Raw genomic sequence first — 17,562 nt, forward strand, 5'->3', positions numbered from 1 at the left:
AGAAAGAACATTTAAGGTTATAAAGGTGTTGCGCGTGCTGGTGCCACTATGAATATAAGATATATTAGGCCATAACTTTGGGGAGCATTTATTAATTTTGACTGGCATGAAAATGGAATTTAAAGTATCAAATGAAGCCCCTCCTCCATAGCCAAAATAATGTATTTTATTTTCGACCTCTACAACTGGGGAAAATTGTGTGAAACTGTCATACTAAAATTATAATAAAATACCATTTACCTGGAAATGCTCCAACTAGTTTATTAAAGTAATGCAATAATCACTGCAATCATGACTTTTTAATTTGGTTGAACATTGGGAAAAATGGGAAAAGTCTGAAATGCTCCCTCTTACACACACCTCCCCCCCCCACTAAAAATTATTCTTCACACTTGTCAACATGGAAGCTTGCTGCTCTCCTTCAGGTCTCACTTAACTTTTTCTACAGGTACATACACTTAAGTATTTCTGACAAGTGTAAGCAAAATTCACCTTTGAGGCTCTTATTTCAAGGGCATTTTGCCTATAGACTCATCCATGTAAGAAATGGAATACGTAGCAGGAGCCGTTTATTTAAAAGTATTTTTTCGGGATTTGTACATACTAACTACTATATATAAAAAAGGTTAGACAACAAGGTCCTACAGTGTAGCACAGGAAACGATATTCAACACTTTGTAATAGCCTATAATGAAAAAGAATATGAAAAGGAATGTATATATGTACAACTGAATCACTATGCTGTACACTAGAAATTAACACATAATAAATCGACTATTTCTCAATAAAAACAAAACAAAAAACAGCACATCATTCACTTAAAAATAATTTTAAACATACCTGAATAAAATTTAGAATTTCTGCAATTACATACATATATATTCAGCAACCACATCTCATCACAAGCCTTTAAAGCACACTACGCAGCTGTTCTATTTCACAAGTGCAGAAATCAAGGTCTGGGGGTGACTGCCCTCCAGGACGCAGCTGGCGAGTGTTGGCGCCCAGATCCCGAAGCGAGGCTCCAGGTTCAGGTACGAGGCATGACGTCACTGCTGGTGCCGGGCGGCGAGCTTCAGACGTGAGCCGGGCCGGAAGCGGTACTGCAGGAGGCCCCGCCCCGCCTTGCCTCGCCCCGCCCCGCGTGAGCCGGTTGATGGGCCTTTCAGGTCCCGGTCCACCGCGCCCGACTTATCTAGCCAAGCCCCGGGTGCCCGGCCTGGCGGGCGAGGCGCCTGCTGGCCCCGCCCCTCGGGCCGGTCCCACCCCACCCCCAGGGCTGCCCCGCCCCTCCTGCCGTGGCGCGGCGGGGCGCGGCGCTAGGCGGGCGCTACCGGTGAGTCCCACTTCCTGACTGCGGGCTGGGTCCGCGCCTAGACCGGGAGGCGGAGGATGGAAGTGGGCTTATCGGCCATTACCTTGTATCTCGCCAGCGCCAGCAGTCCTGTGGCGGCGACAACGATGGACCGGGAGCCAGGGAGCGGTGAGGAGGGAGGAGACGCTGTCGCAGCCTCGGGAGCTGCGGAAGCTGCGGCCGCCGCGGCGTTCGGGAAATCGGCGCGGCAGGTAGGTAGGACCGCCGAAGGTTGCGGCGGCGCGGAGGCTGAGGCCGGGAGAGCCCAGCCTCCGGTCTGCCTCGTTCGCCGGCTGTCCTTTTGGTCTGCTGGGCCTTTCCCTAGCAGGCCGCCCGCCGGAGGTGCGTTTCGGGGCTCCTCTTCACGGTATCCCCGATCTCTGCCCTGAGACACCGGATTGCAGGAAGGGGCGGACGCCCCCGCAACTGCGTGGCGCCCTCTCGGTGACCACTCCGCTGGCAGCGCTGCAGACTGGGGCGGCCCTTCGGGTTTCGAGGGATGATGGTGCAGCTTCGGGTCTGCGAGCGAGCGAAGGAAGGCGTGTCCCGGAAAGGCTGTCCTGGGAGTAGCTGGAAGCCAAGTGACGCCGGCGACAGTCACTTCTCAGTCTCTCCTAGTGGGAGCGCCTGACTTGGCATCGGCCCTTCGGCTAGCTCATAGCAACTACGTGCTAGGCGTTTACAGGCTGTTTTCCGCCACCTAATCCTTAGAGCTGCGCTGTCCAGAAGACATATAATGCAAAACGCATTGTAAATTATGCATTTTCTACTAGTCGCATGAAACCGGTGAAATCAGTTTCAATATTCTATTTTATTTAATCCAATTTATCAAAAAATTCAACCTGTAGTTAATATGAATTGAAGTTAATTTTAGTATTATATTTTATTTAACCTAGTTTGTCAAAAAACGTTTCAACAGGTAATAAATGTGAGAGTTATCAAGGAGATATTTCACCTTCTCTCTGTGGTACTAGTCTTTGAACTTCTTTGTGTGAAAGGCTTGAACTAGCCACATTTCGAGTGAGCATTAGCCAGATGTGGCTAATGGTTACTGTATCGGGCAACACAATTTTAGAGCGTTAGGTTAAGGTTTGGAGGTTTGTTTTGTTTTGGATTTGGAAGTCTAAAGTAGTAGTTTAGGATCTTTGGCCAAGTAAAATTAATGAAGAAATGGTTCTATCTGAAACTAGCTCGGGAGTATACAGTTTTGTCCTTACAAACCTCGAGTTGCTCCTGCTTGGAAATCTTCTCACCCTAGGTGAGAATGGATCTTTTTCAGTAGCTTCATTTTTCAGTAGCTTCACTGACTACCTGAGTGTTATTAAGACATTTCCCCTAAGCTAGAATCCTAAAAAATGGTGCCTGAATGTGAGTGTAGTTCTAATATTATAAAATGTAGTTTGCATTAATAAAAACTTTTTCAGATGCTAGTCTTTATATGGTATTGTTTTTTTCACCTACTTAAGAAGGGGGAAAATTGTAAATTTTAAAGGAATTTGAGTGGACCTCAGAGCCATACCTTTCCTGACGTCTCACCTGTGTTTCTGTTTCTAGAGGCTGTTTTCAGTCTCACGGTGGCGGGCATGCTGCGGGCACGCTGCGGGTTTGTGCGCCGGAGGCTGTAGGAGAGCAGTGTTAGCTCATCTCTGGAAGATTGAGAAACACAAAACTTACACACGCATCTTTTGTCATAAAGAAATTTGAATTACAAATTTCAACCAGCAAACAAAACATGTTTTTTTTTGCTTTTGCTCAGTTTTTATATATTGCCTTACACATTTTTTTTCAAAAACATGATTAAAAGCAACATCTGAGTAGAAATTGTTAGATTTTAAATAACAATTTATTTTAAAAAGTTTTAAATTTTACCAGCCTAAAGAAAGTATAAACCAAGTAAGTGTACTTTAAAGCTGGGGGTGGGTTTCTTTGATTTGAATAATCAGGAACTTTTTGTTTGTTGAACTTTACCATCTGAGCAGTTCTTTCTATTTCTCAGGACAAGTGCACTAGCTCCAAACTGCTGTATTTGTCAGGTGATAAATTTAAGCATTTGTCATTGAAGTGGAACAATAGTTGTATAAAGCCTGAAATGGAAAATAGTGATAATAGCTCAAGAACTACAAACTAGAAAGCTTTTCACTGTGAAATACAGTACACTGCTTCTCATCATGTATTTTCCAGGTACTTCTGACATGTGAAATAAAGAAAACCTTGCTAATTTATTTGACTGAACAAATACACTTTGATAATTTTTTATATTTACATAAACTTACTTTTGCAAATGTAAAATTAGAGCATTTCATTTGTTCTGTGGAGTCTGTTCCATTGTACATCACTACAGATGTTTCACTTTCTAGTACAAGCGTTATAAGTTATGAACACATGGAGAACTTTGCCACTTGGGATGATTGGTTATAGACCAGTGTTAGTAGGTTAAATTGCTTTAAAGTGGTGCCAAGTCCCAACGTCTGATGTGATGGGTTGTTTTATACATAAGACAAATTTTTCTAATTTAAATACCAGAAATATAAAACTCAAGTGTGTTTCTTTAGGTTTACTTGATTTCTGTAAATTGTGCATTACATTGCAGAATATTATATCACTGTATATTAAAACATGAACTTCATAGCTTTGTTACTTGAAGTAGAATAAACATCTACCAAATGTTAAAAAAAAAAAAAAGGAAGGGAGGAGGTAACCTGCTGCAAGAAGGAATTCAGGGGCAATACTAATTGATTAGGAAGCCACTTTTCATGTTCAGTTGAATCTAGGCCTGTTGACGTATATTCTTGAAGTGAACCTTTTAGTCCACAGCACTTGATGTGTTTTCCATTTGATTTTTCCTTCTGTTACTATAATTGTTTTCGTCACTTCTTCAGCTTAGAATCTCTCTAATAGCAAAATAAACATACCTATACTGATTTACCAGATAAATGTTGTTTGAAGAGAGGCTCTTTGTTGTGGCTTATAGTGCTATTATTTATTTTCACATTCTTGTTAAAAAATAAGTATTCAAACATAAAGAAGGCTGTAGAGCAAAAAGTAAAAAGTCACATTCACATTCCCCGAAAGTAACTGGTAAATTTCTGGTGTATTCTTTCTGGGTTGTCATATGCATATATAATCCTTCTTATTAAACACAAGTAAGTTCATCCTGTAGTTTTCTCACTTTCCCTTTTTACTCTCTCATTCACATTCCTGAAACAGAAGCATTTCTGGGAACCCCAGGTGTATGCCTAGGGGTTTGACCACAGCCAGTGATGGGGAGACCTGGGTGAAAAGGGAGGCTGCCGTCTAGTACTCCTTCATCGGTTTGTCAGAACTGAGAAATCTGAAGTGCCATGTAGGGAAGGGAGTAAGAGATGGGAGCCTGGCTCAGTGTTTAGAATCAGGCCTCAAACCAGACCATTCAGCAGCTTTTCTGACCAGACGTTTAACCAGAATCTCAGCTTCAGTATTATTACAGGAGTTAAAATTTCATTACTGCTTGCTCATTTATTTATTTAGCATTTCTGCTAACAAGAAGCTGTAGGCTAAAGGTTATAGCAGTGAAAGATACACACTGCCTACTCCCATGTTGCTACACCTTTTTGAGGAAGGTGAGAGACTAAATTCCAACTGTAATATATGCTTTGAAAAAGTTCTGGGTGCTACGGGAGTATGTAAAAAGAAAATTGCCACTAAAAACAGGCCCCAAGGAACAAGGTAAGCAGATTTATAGTTTGGTTAACACAGAGAATGTAATAAAATGTTAATTGACGTTTCCTCTCATAATTTCCTGGTGTTAGGAAACTGTCTTTTCAGATCTTTGAGTTTGTTAAATGGAATTTGTATAATAGACAGTGAACATTTTCTAACTTGCAGATTTACTGTTATCTGTAAAAATGAAAAGTTTGCAAAGTTCAGAGAATAACTCACTTGAAATTGTTGGAAATTTTGAATCAAATTATTTTTCTGGTTGATTTTACCCATCAATACCTCCCTTAACCATTACCCACACCACCATTTCCCCACCTCGCCAAATAGAGGTTAGAATTACATGTCATAAATTCTTTCACAGATTTTTTACTTGCTAATTTTTTACTTGCTAATCCCCTTAAGATGAGGAGTTGACAAACTATAGCCTGTGAGCCAAATCCCACCAGCCACTGATTTATCTAAAGTTTTATGGGAACGTAGCCCAAGCTTCATTATGTATTGTTCATGGCTGTTCACTCTTGAAGAGTTCAGTAGTTGTGACAAATTACTTGCCTGGCACAGCCTCAAATATTTACTATCTGTCCATTACAGAAAAGTTTGCTCATTCCTGCTTAAGATAATCCATCTAAAACTTGAGTTTTACTATATCAAAAATTAATATTAAATTTTTAAAGGAAAGTCCTTAAATAAAAGTCTCTTTAATAAAAATATATGAAATGTGACGATTAGAAGAAACAAAATGCCATTTTAAATTACATATAACATATAGAGAATATTACTCAGAGTTCTGTTTATACTTAACTAACTTTGGTATTAGAATGAAAAATATGAATCATGTTTCAACCTTCCCCTTTGTAGATTTCTTTTTTTATTTAGCCTTTTGGAAAAATATAGCCAAGAGTCAGTTAATAGAGATAGTAGATAAGTTTATACCAGCTATAATGTCCCAGCTAGAATGTTTTTATTTATTAAAGTTGTCTAAGGAAGACAGAGTAGTTAAACCAGTGAGAGACACACCTTCTCCTTTGCCTGTATCTTAGAAGACAAAAGTTAAGTGAATAAGAGATTGTTATAGGGAAAATGAGAAGCTGCTTTGGCTCTGATGGGGGTGGGTTGGGGGTGGAAAGGGGCATGGTGATGTACTGTGAAAGGTCTCAGCTCTGTTCATTGACTGCGACTGTTGCTTGGGCATCATCCAGTTAGTATGAGGATTGGTAATCTAACCCAGATCCTCTGACTTTCTCTTGCCTGTAAAGAGATCCAAAATGTCATGGTCCAAAAGGAGACATTGATGTCAGGACAACCATAAACCAAATCTTACATCAAGATGAGATTGGGTAGGAATGGCTCACCATGCCTGGAAACTGGAGGTAGAAGAAAGGTGGCCTGGGTGAATTATTTGTTGTCCATCTTATTTGTGGACACAGTAAATGGGCTGGTCATCCTTTAGTAAGGGCTGGGATTTCCTTAAAACCTCAGGACAGGCTAGAGAGAATTGTGTTTTTTTTTTTTTTCAAGATAGATATCCCATGCTATCAAGGTTTTCAAGGTTTCACTTTGCTGTACAGCAGTTATAGGTGTTGTCAGTGATGTCCACGTGCATCATGGAACAACCCATGTGTTCTTTGGGTTGAATATACCTGGGTTCAGATCCTGCCTAATGACATCTTACCTTTGGGAAGTGAAAGACAGAGAAGAACCATGTCTGTTTTCTAAGGACCTTATTTATAAAGGATTAAGAGGAAACAATGCATAAAAATAAAGTTACTTATACTTGTGTAGCTGGACAATTCTAGTCCACTAGTTTTCTCAGTATAATTTCATCTCTGCAAATGCGGTTCAAGGAACTTTTCTAGTGAGTGAACAGTCATGGGTTTGGAATTATGTTTGGTCATATTTATAAGGGTAAGAATTCTTATAAAGGACAAAGTGCTTGAAATCTGGACAATGGTAGGGAATCCCACTGTCATGGATTCTAATCATGGCAGTCCTGTATCATTTTGCTTTGGTTTAGTTTAAAAATTTTACCAATAATATGTGAACGTATTCTCATCAAAAAACACAAACCAAACAACAAAATACGAAAAGAATAGAAAGGTCCCTCTTACCACCCCCTTACCTGTACCTCCTCCCCCTTCTATGTACTTAACCCCAAGGGTAACCACCATTGCCAGATTTTTCTTTATAATTACTTGTATTGTGCCTTTTTGAAGTCTTCTAGTACAGAGATGCAACAAAGGCTTTCTTAGGAATTTAAGTTTGAGGCAAGATGATAGGGAAAAGTTCTTCATCCTCTCCCACAATATGCATTTACTCTGAGTTTGCAGCATCAGCTGTATGTATGAGGTAAAATTAGTATTTCTCTAGGAGTGATATTTGGATGTAATTAGAATTCCATAGACTATTATAGTTTTAAAATTCATGAAATCTTTTTACTGTCAGGAAACTCTGTTGTCACCTATGTATTAGTGACTGAGAAATCTGGAAGTTTAGCAAAAGAACGCTGATGGCCTGCTCTCCAGATTTGGTTTACAGATGAGTTTTATTTGGCCTGCACAGTGCTCTAAAAATTTTTTTCAATTTAAATGTCTTTAGTTGCGGCATGCTTTCTCCAAAGGTCTATCTACCCTTCCATGTATATATATCTTTACTCTTTTTTGGTACCTGCTTGGCTCTAAAGGCATTTGAACTTTGGACTCCTGTTTTGGTAAAAGGAGAGGTTCCAAGTTAAGTTGAACTGTTTTATTTTTGCTCACACATAGCTAACTAAGCTCAATCCAGAGACTTAGCAGAGTTCCCTAATAGAAAATGTTATTTTATTTTACATATCTAATATATGTATATGTGCATCTGTATGATTTTCCTTTAATATTACAGATTAACCCTTAAAGAATAATTATCATTATTCTTTAAAATTATTGCTGTCCAGCATGTCTTCACATATTATACAGCATTGGAATTGCTGTGACTTGAAGTGTGGTGCTTGATTTCTTAGCTGTTAACTTAAACAAAAAATTGAGTTGGTTATGTTCTATTTTTTTAACCTTGGTAGTGAGTATGCAGAGTTTCACTTTATTCGTTAAACTTTTCATGTATGCTGTCAATATTCTTTTGTGTGTATGATCTGTTTTATTTTTTAAAAATTAAAGATTGCCTTATATTTCTTTATTCCCTAAAATAAAGCAGTCAAATTTTGTTGTTGTTTTAATAAGAAAGTAAATTAATCTCACTTGAAACTTTTATTTTCTTATTATTGACATTAGATGAGTAATGAAAGAGGCTTTGAAAATGTAGAACTGGGAGTCATAGGAAAAAAGAAGAAAGTCCCAAGGAGAGTCATCCACTTTGTTAGTGGAGAAACAATGGAAGAATACAGCACCGATGAAGATGAGGTCGATAGCCTGGAGAAGAAAGACGTGTTGCCTACTGTTGATCCGGTAGGTTTGTTGATTCATGATGATCCTTTTGTCAGTGGGTTTTGTTTTGACTGATTTGTTCCCCTTAAACACTGAATGGAAGGGACATTTTGAGGTTTAAATCAACTATATTTTGATTATAAAATTGTGCGTTATGATTCTGGTAGAAAACAGTATTTTTATACAATGTGGATGGGAATATTTTCTGCATTTCAATAGCCTGAATAGTTTATGTTTGAGTGTCAGAGTTCTTTGTCAGTATAGCACATCTTAAATGCCATTAGAAAGTTGCTACCTGAATATTTAACTAAAAAAAATCTTGAACAGGCAGAATTTAATTTCACATTGGATTTCAAGAAATCTACCTATAAAATCTCTTTTCCTCTTTTACATTTCTTTCACAACATCCATCCTTAAAAAAAAAATTGTGTTAAGAACACTTAACATGTGAACTACTCCACAAAATTGTAAACATATATGGTATTAACTTCAGGCACAGCGTGGTACAGGAGATCTCTAGAATTTAATCATCTTGCATAACTGAAACTTATATCCCTTGAATAATAATTATCCATTTCCCCACCTCTTCTGAGCACCTGGCAGCCACCATTCTACTCTCTGCCTCTATGTGTTGCATTATTTTAGATACCTGATGTGAGTGGAATCATGCAGTATTTGTCCTTCTGTGACTGGTTAATTTCACTTAACATAATGTCCTCAAGATTCATCCACGTTGTTGCAAATGGCAAGATTTCGTTCCTTTTTATGGCTGAATATATATATACAAAAAATATGTATGTACAGGGGTTCCAGTTTCTCTACATCCTCACCAACAGTTATCTATTTTTTTAAAATAATCATCATCCTGACAGATGTTAATAACTGAAGACAAACCCAGTTTCACTTAATGTGAGGAGACTTTCCATTTTCTATTTGCTTCTAATGCATTATAAATCTGATAGGACAAAGAAATTTGGAAAAGATATTGTCCTATATTTACATAGTAGATTTGTAGAACAGACCCGATTTAAAAAAAAAACAACTGATACTTAAAGATTTAAGACTAATACTCCTGACATATGATACTTGTCAAAAATGGAGACCTATATCTTTTTATAATCTTATGATAATTATTTTCCTTAGATTTTACTTTAGATATGCCTTAGGAATAATCATATTTCTGGTAATTCCTTTAACCATTGATTTAGTTTCACTTAGGTTTCCTCAAATATGTGTATATGTATGTATCTAATTATGCATATTAGAAACTTTGATTATGTACATAATTTTCTCCTCTATAAATGGATTGATGCCTTTTGTAATATAGTCAACTTAAAATTATCTGGATCATTTTTGCTTATCAAATTTTAAAAAAGGAAAAGGACAGTATATTGTAGTGAAGGTACAAGGGCATGGACAACCTCATATATTACTGCTGAATATTTGTTGGTAAATTTTCTGGTGTGAAGTTTTTCATTGTAAAGGAAGAGCTTTTCAAATGATTATATTTTTTACCTAGTTATTCCACCTTTAGGAACTCAAGCATTTGGGAAATATGCTTAGTATTTCAATATAGTAAATGGGAAAAACAGCAGGATAGAAAAAGCATAACTGTTGTAAATCACATATATGCCTAGGAAAAGACTGGGAAAATATATAAGATGTTAATTATGAATGATAGAAAAATGGGTGACTTAAATTTTTGTTATACTTTTTCCATTTTCTAAGTGTTTTGAAATAAATAAGCATTACTTTTATAATGTAAAAATAAGTTGTTTAAAACTAAAGTGAAAGATAGCAAGTCTTAATAGATCCCTATTAAGGAAGAGATGGGTAATTATTCAGAAAGAAATGGATACTTAAATTTTTGAAGAAAGAAATGAACCTACTTGAGTTTGCACCCATAAACTGGAAGTCTTGAAGACTCCAGATCTTGTCCCAGTTCTCCTGTTTACTGGACTGCTGGTGGTGGTAGTGATGCTGGCAGTCAGTGGTGGCAGGGTTTCAGTGTAGACCCTGGGTCAGTGTCTAAACAAAGGGCCCTGTCCATTCATTCTGTATAACTGTATGTGATAATGAAGATGTCATTCAGGAATCCTTATCCAGTGTCTCAGCTCTGGAGCAGATTTGACTCTGGTAGTTACAGCCTGAATATTAGCAATTATTCTGTCTAGAAACACCCCAGGAGAATTGGTCCACTGAGAAATATATGCTTTCCTCCAAAAAAGCATGCTGAGTCCTTTTCTAAGTAGTTTCTTGGCCCTATCATTTATTATGTGTTACAGAAATTGATTCTAAGCTCTCCCATTTGCTGTAAAAAAAGGTAAGTAAACACTAGAGTCTGAGCATCTTAAACAGAGCCCCTAAACTAACTCTTATCCCCACGTAAGAGACACCTCCTGCTGAGTATAGAAGATATAGCAGATTTGAACAGTATTTTCTTGAATGTATTTGCTTAGACACCTATTCTTGTGTAAATAGAGACTAAAGAGCTACCTTACTTGTGTGTCTTTTCACAAATACTGTCACAGAAATTGGTATACTTACTTTTCATTGAAAGACTGTTAAGTGTTTCCTCTTCCCTGCTTTAGCCATCTGCCAGTCTTACAGATACTTCTTTCTAAAAAATATTTAAAATATAAAACTTTAATTTTTGAATTAACTTCATAAGAAGTGGATAAGGCAGTGGCCACTCAAAATGACTTCAAAAACTCTTAGGGGAAAAATTTTCCTTAAATAAGAAGAAGAGGAAATAACACTAAAATTGACAACCACTTCAGCTTTAAATAATCAGAAAAGGAAAATCCTTTCATTTCACCGATGGAGAAGAAAGAATTATTTCCAGTGTCTACAGTTTTCAGTCTTAAAATATTCTTATATTTGCTTTTTTAATGTCCTTATAATCATCAGCATATCTTATCTAAGAAGATCAAAGACATGTTTATCTTTTCTTTTCTCCCCGGAACCAATGTTAAAACAATTTGATTGACTGCAGGCTCTATACAGTGTTTTCTTATCATAAACAGATACTAGAACCATGAGTGATGCTTGTATTACCAGTTGCATCCACAGAGGCAAACTGTCATCTATGTGGCAAGCTTTACAAAAGTATTCTATGGCATTACAGCACCAAGATTAACTATGGAGGTGTGTAGTGTAGATTGCATTCTGCCAGTGGTCCTAGCCTATCAAATATATACTTAACTTTTTTGCAATTATATGGTCTGGTCCCTTATTAATCCTTGAAAAAAACAAAAAAACTCATCTTGCCACTTATTGGTTACTTACTGTCCCATCATTCAAAGTTTATTTGATGTGCCCTTAGTTACCCTGTTTAATTTCTCTGAATCTTAATTTCCCCACTAAACCATAAGTGTGTTGTACTATATGATTTCTCAGATCCCTTTCTGTTGAGTGTACACACTCTCTGATGTGCTTTTGAACGATGAAGACAAAAAAGCAAGACAGGAGAAAGGAAGGCTCTGAATTATCAGCTCATAAACAATCAAGATTGTGACTTGACAACTCCATTTCCATGACTGCTGCTTTTTTGTTGGTTATTCCATGGGCTTAAGGTGGTGGTAGTTATATGGGTGAATGTAAAATGTCTTTGTGGCGTTCTGTCTTCAAAGCTTTTCATTTTTTTTTTTATTGGATTGTAGTCTGTTTGTAGTACTATCTAGAATATTCTGTGTGCCCACCAAGTATTTGATTACTTCGTTCGGGCCTGAATGCATAGAATGATTTGAGGTATGAACATTGCTAACCTAACCTCTTGTTGCAGACAAAACTTACCTGGGGCCCCTACTTATGGTTTTACATGCTTCGTGCTGCCACATCAACCCTGTCAGGTATTGCTTTTCGGTTTGAGTATTGTATAACTACTATAATATGTTCCAAGAACTGGAGCTTTGCCAAATGGGGTGTTTCAAAAGTGAAAGAGATACAGTAGTGAGCTAGCATTGGAAGATATTAACCTAACTTGTACTTCACCATAAAACATTCTTCAGCTTCTGGATATGCTTTAAAAAAAAAAAAGACTGAAAAATAGCTGTATTAATTTTGATACAATTTTCATGTTCTTGAACCTTTTCTGTTAGCAGTTATTTAGCCATTTTGTCATTTAGTTCTCTGGTATCATTCTCGTTCTGTTTGACTGCTTGTTCTAAAGCCTGTAGTTATCATTCATTTATGTTTTATTTTATTAATATTTCATTTCTTAAGTTGATATGTAATTAAATCATATTTGAAGGAAATGATCAACTTACGACTTAGTCATACTAATTTTGTGTTTTATTTCTTTTTTGGGTTGATAATTAGGTTTATTTTTTAAGAGTTTATTTATTATTATTATTTTTTTAATGGAGGTACAGGGGATTGAACCCAGGACTTCATGCACGCTAAGCATGCACTCTACCACTGAACTATACCCTATCCCCCTTAAATATGCATTTTAAATCATAAAGCCTTTTCTGCTTCCTGTTTTAACTCCATTGTAGCTTCTATCACTTTGTGCCTTTTATTAGATCTAAGTTTGAATAGTAATTCATTCAACAAACATTTACTGAGCACTCAGTATATGCTAGACAGTCTGGTGTAATGAAAAGATCATCAATGAGTATTTTTTTAATATTTCATTTATTTATTATTATAGTATTCCATTATTTTATTGGAGGGAAGGTAATTAGACTTTATTTTTAGAGGAGGTACTGGGGATTGAACCCAGGGCCTCATGCATGCTAAGCATGTGCTCTACCACTTGAGCTATACCCTCCCCCCTAATGAAAAGAACATGAGCTTTACATTCCGACCTGGACTGAATTTTGGATCTGCTTTGTCAGCTTGGGGGAGTTCTTCAAACACTTTGAGTCTAATCTTTCACAGTGCCTGGCACATGGCAGGCACTCAGTCAGTGTTAGAGTATAAGCCATTCCTTTCTTCCAGCCCAATGATATCCCAACCCTCTTAGAGTGTGTATTTTTCTTGAAGAAATAGACATCTAACATAATTACAGTGCCTAATGATAAGTGTTATAGTAAGAGGTATAGCAGTGTTATTGGGAGCCCAGAAGGATCCACTGGTGCTTCTTGAGGGGAATCAAGGAAGGTTTACCAAAGAGATGTACTGAATGTTCATAATCTTCCTGAGGGCAGGGATTATAACGTCAATACCTTGCACATAGAAAGGGCTCAAGAAATGTTTATAGAATTATGTAAGCCCTTTAACTTCTGTATTTTTAGTGTGTGACTTTCTTGGAGAGAAGATTGCATCTGTTTTGGGGATCAGCACCCCAAAATACCAATATGCCATTGATGAATATTACCGGATGAAGAAGGAGGTATGTCTCCCTTTTACATTTTCTTGATTCAGTTTGGTTTGCTGTGGACTTGATGGGTTGTGTAATGAACATGTGTTATCCTCTAGCTGCCCCAAAGATAGCTCCCTTATGCTACACATTTCGTTCTAGAGTCATTAATTTCTTTATCAAATTAGCTTGCATTTTAAAATCTTTTAATACTGAAATTTCCCTAGGATCTATGTACAAAATTAAGCTAGATTTCATTGTGTAGGTGCTATGTGAAGTGCCTTATATATGTTACCTTATTTAATCCTCACACACCTCTTTGAATTATTATTCTCATTTTAAGATAAGGAAACAAGACCCATTCTCTGTGGTTAGGACACATAAACTGGCTGTAGCGGAAGTGGAATGGGTTTGATGCACAGAAAACTACCAGTACTAAAAGTGTGTAAGTGCCAATTGTTAAGGCACAAAGATATGAGGCAATTTTCTGTGCAGATGTAGGTCTCAGGTGCAGTGAGGTCTTAGGGTGAGGGTGAAGTGAGTTGTTTAGCTTTAAAGAACAAGAAAGTTTTAGCAGTTAAGAGTGTGGGCTCAATAACCAAAGGTCTCAGTTCAAATTCTGCTCTACCACTTTGAACTTTGTAACTTTGAGCAAGATACTTGACCTATATAAGCCACGGTTTCCTCATCTTTGTAATGAGGAAAATTGCAGCATCCATGCACAGCATTGCTCTAAGGCTTAAATGAGTTAATATGTAAAATGCTTAGGCTAGTACCTAGTGTATATCTGTGAGCTTGAAATAAATGTTAGAATCTTTCATTATTCTCCTTCAAGCAAATGACGAGGGCAATTTAGATAAAGCTAGAATGTAGAGGCATGAAGATACATGTATAAACAATCGTTATGTTTGAGGAAATGACAAGAATAGTACTTTATTGTCTCTGAGCATAGAGATGAAGCTAGAAAGGCCAGCTGACTATATTTGTTATGTGGCTCCAAAAATGTTTTATGAGCAAATGAGTGTTTTTCACACTACTAGCCTTGTTCAGAGCTTCATTACCTCATCCGGACTGTTGTAACAGTCTCTCTCACTTTCTCCTCCACTCTCAGGCAGCTCTATTAGTCTTCCCGGCGGGTTACTCCCTCTGTACTGAAGACCACACTACAGGGGCCAGAGCAAAGGCTGCCATTTTCTCCATAAATTTAGTGGTTCTGGAACTGGAAGTTATTGACTCTGAATCTCTACAGTCTTATTCCTTTATGTCTTAATATTATTTTTACATGTCTTAACTTCCCTCCCAGACTGTAAACTTCTTGAGGGCAGGGGCTGCCTTACCTCTCTACTAGGTCCTTACGAAATCAATAACCATGCTGCTATACCATTGAAGTGAATAGACCACCCTATTCCACGGGAAAGGTTGACACGCTCTAATTGTACTGATACAATATTAGCTAATTTTTAAATTTAGATTAGAATTAATCTGAAGAGATACAGTCCATGTCAACGTTAATTCAGGCCTCATCTAAGCTAAGCAGTGCTCTCCCATGTTTTAATAATAATTTCACTGTATATACTTCATATACAGTAGTTTTTATTTCAGTTTGGAAACTGGGGAAAGGGAAGGCTGTCTTGTCTTAATTGGGCCAAACTGAATTGGACACAACACTAATGATGTTTTGGTTAAAAAAAAAGCACAAGCAGCTGAAAGTGGGGAAAAAGTGCTGTTCCTTCTGGACGTTTATATTTCAACTTCGGTATTTCCTCTTTTTAGGAAGAAGAAGAGGAAGAAGAAAACAGGATGTCTGAAGAAGCAGAGAGACAATACCAACAAAATAAGCTGCAGGCTGATTCCATCGTTCAGTCAGATCAACCAGAAACGCTGGTACCCAGTTCATTTGTCAATCTCAATTTTGAAATGGAGGGGGAATGTGAAGTCATTATGGAAAGCAAACAAAATCCAGTCTCTGTCCCTCCGTAGAATGAAATGGCTATCAAATTTCTAAGGTGGTTTTTATACCAGAAACTTTCTCATTCTCTATTCAGTGGGACTTAATACAGTTATTTATATTTTAAAGTATTATCTGGAAAGGGAAAAATGCTTCTTTATTACTTAGGCTCTGTCTAGCAAAAGCCAGATCTGAAATTTGGATATTTGTACTATGCTTTTACTGTATCAAATTAGTGCTTTGATTTTAAAATGATCTTTAAAAAAAGGACATTCTAGAGCCCTAACCACTAATTAAGAGTTAAATTATCAAGCTTGTCTGTTATTTGTGTTTGTAAGGAAAAAAAATAGTAAAGTTGCCAACTTAGTCTAATTGGAGTTGATATTCATAGTCTCAGATTAAAATGAGTCCCCCTAGATTTTCTCATGTTATGTCTTACATTTATATATCTAACCATTCATTTCATTTTAAGGATGAGTGTGTAATAAAAGGAGCAAGATAAAAAGCATTTTGAATTTTCTTTCCTTGAGAATAACTTTTTGGTAAGATGATTGAGTTTATAACACCACCAGATATTAAGATGGGTTTCCATTTCTTAATGGTTACTTAATCTTACATTCTTTCAGTAGTTACTCAAGTAAGTTTGAACATTGTGTTCAATACACTAATTATGGGATGAGTTTATTGATGTATTGTATTAAAGTGGTATTACTGAGTGATTACCCATATGGCATCCTGGTTGACACTCGTTCAGCCCTGAATGCCTCCTATGGGCCAAGTAGTTGTGGGGTGAGACTGGGGGACAGATGAAGACTTAACCCTTCAGGGGCTCACTGTTGTACAAGGTGCAGTGGCAGCATAATGAAGTTACTGTCATTCACCACTTCCAAGTTACAACAGTGGACAGTTTACTTGACCCAGGTTGGTCACCTCTCTACCTGCTGCACTATTAGAAGACCTTACAAAAGTATAATATAGCACTAGTTTTGAAAATATTCCTGTGTGTGTTCAGAATCTTACGTCTGTATGATTTGATTTATAACCAAATGTGGGTAAGGAAAAATGTGTGGAGTATTTCAGATATGCTGCTCTCAAAAACCTATTCACAAACTTTTAGAGATGAATGGTTGTTGATAGCCTTCTAAACAGCATTAAGCTTTCAATCTTAAATATATCTGTATAAAATATGGCTTCAAAGAAACTCACAACCTAGCTACAGTGGGCTTATTGTGAAAGTCTGATAACTGAACGTGAATGTCTGACCATAGTCTAAGTTCTTCAAGTGAAATTTGAAGGATTTAAGAAAGCTAATTCTTCATTAGGAATCCTCAATTACATAGATTTATGGTGGTTCATGGCATGTGATGGTAATCTTTAGTCCTGGGTGTAAACTACATAATTTAGTGCTTTAAGGATTAATCTTCAGATTATGTAATGTCACCATAAATTATAGTTTACCAGTAGCTCTAAAGAATGCTAACCTGATGTCTTCCCTATAATTTGTTTTGATCTACATTTGAGAAGATACTTAAATATTTATTTGGTTATCCTATGAAGGCAAGCATGTCTAAAGGCAAGCTGAATCTTCTCTCCCTAGAGACACTAGGTCTAAGAGCTTAGCAAGAGACTTTTCTGATTGTAGTAGAAGGAAGATAATGACTTACGAAGCTTTTACACTTCTTAAATTTTACTTTTTCTTCTTGTCCAACAGTGGCCAGTTTGTAATATTTATACAGTTATTCACTGTGCCTTAAATTTTTATACTTTTTATTTATGCAAACTATAAAATTTCCCATAAATGCATTAAGTGGTTTTGTCTTATTTTAAGCCTCTTTCATGT

General features: G+C 37.0%; 1 protein-coding gene across 2 annotated transcripts; it reads left to right on the forward strand.

Annotated features, from left to right (window-relative positions):
- The first annotated feature begins 1,193 nt into the window (after positions 1–1,193).
- Positions 1,194–17,525, forward strand: FAM177A1 (family with sequence similarity 177 member A1). 2 transcript variants are annotated; one of them, XM_032481876.1, is made up of 6 exons: positions 1,194–1,336; positions 1,434–1,566; positions 8,317–8,490; positions 12,254–12,320; positions 13,710–13,807; positions 15,548–17,525. In XM_032481876.1, exons 2-6 carry the CDS (start codon positions 1,462–1,464, stop codon positions 15,752–15,754), a joined length of 651 nt encoding a protein of 216 aa, XP_032337767.1. In that variant the 5' UTR covers positions 1,194–1,336; positions 1,434–1,461; the 3' UTR covers positions 15,755–17,525. The 2 variants fall into 2 exon arrangements, with proteins under 2 accessions (XP_032337767.1, XP_032337766.1); XM_032481875.1 differs by lacking the exon at positions 1,194–1,336 and having other exon boundaries at positions 1,344–1,566.
- The last annotated feature ends 37 nt before the right edge of the window (positions 17,526–17,562 follow it).

Source organism: Camelus ferus, chromosome 6, assembly GCF_009834535.1.
Source record: "Camelus ferus isolate YT-003-E chromosome 6, BCGSAC_Cfer_1.0, whole genome shotgun sequence".
Lineage (NCBI taxonomy): Eukaryota > Metazoa > Chordata > Mammalia > Artiodactyla > Camelidae > Camelus > Camelus ferus.

Bases quoted from the DNA above. Each gene is read 5' to 3' on its own strand.
- FAM177A1 (XM_032481875.1), top strand. From the start codon at position 1,393: ATGGAAGTGGGCTTATCGGCCATTACCTTGTATCTCGCCAGCGCCAGC. The intron at 8,491-12,253 runs GTAGGTTTGTTG...CTCTTGTTGCAG, and splicing joins TGTTGCCTACTGTTGATCCG to ACAAAACTTACCTGGGGCCC. The intron at 12,321-13,709 runs GTATTGCTTTTC...CTGTATTTTTAG, and splicing joins TGCCACATCAACCCTGTCAG to TGTGTGACTTTCTTGGAGAG.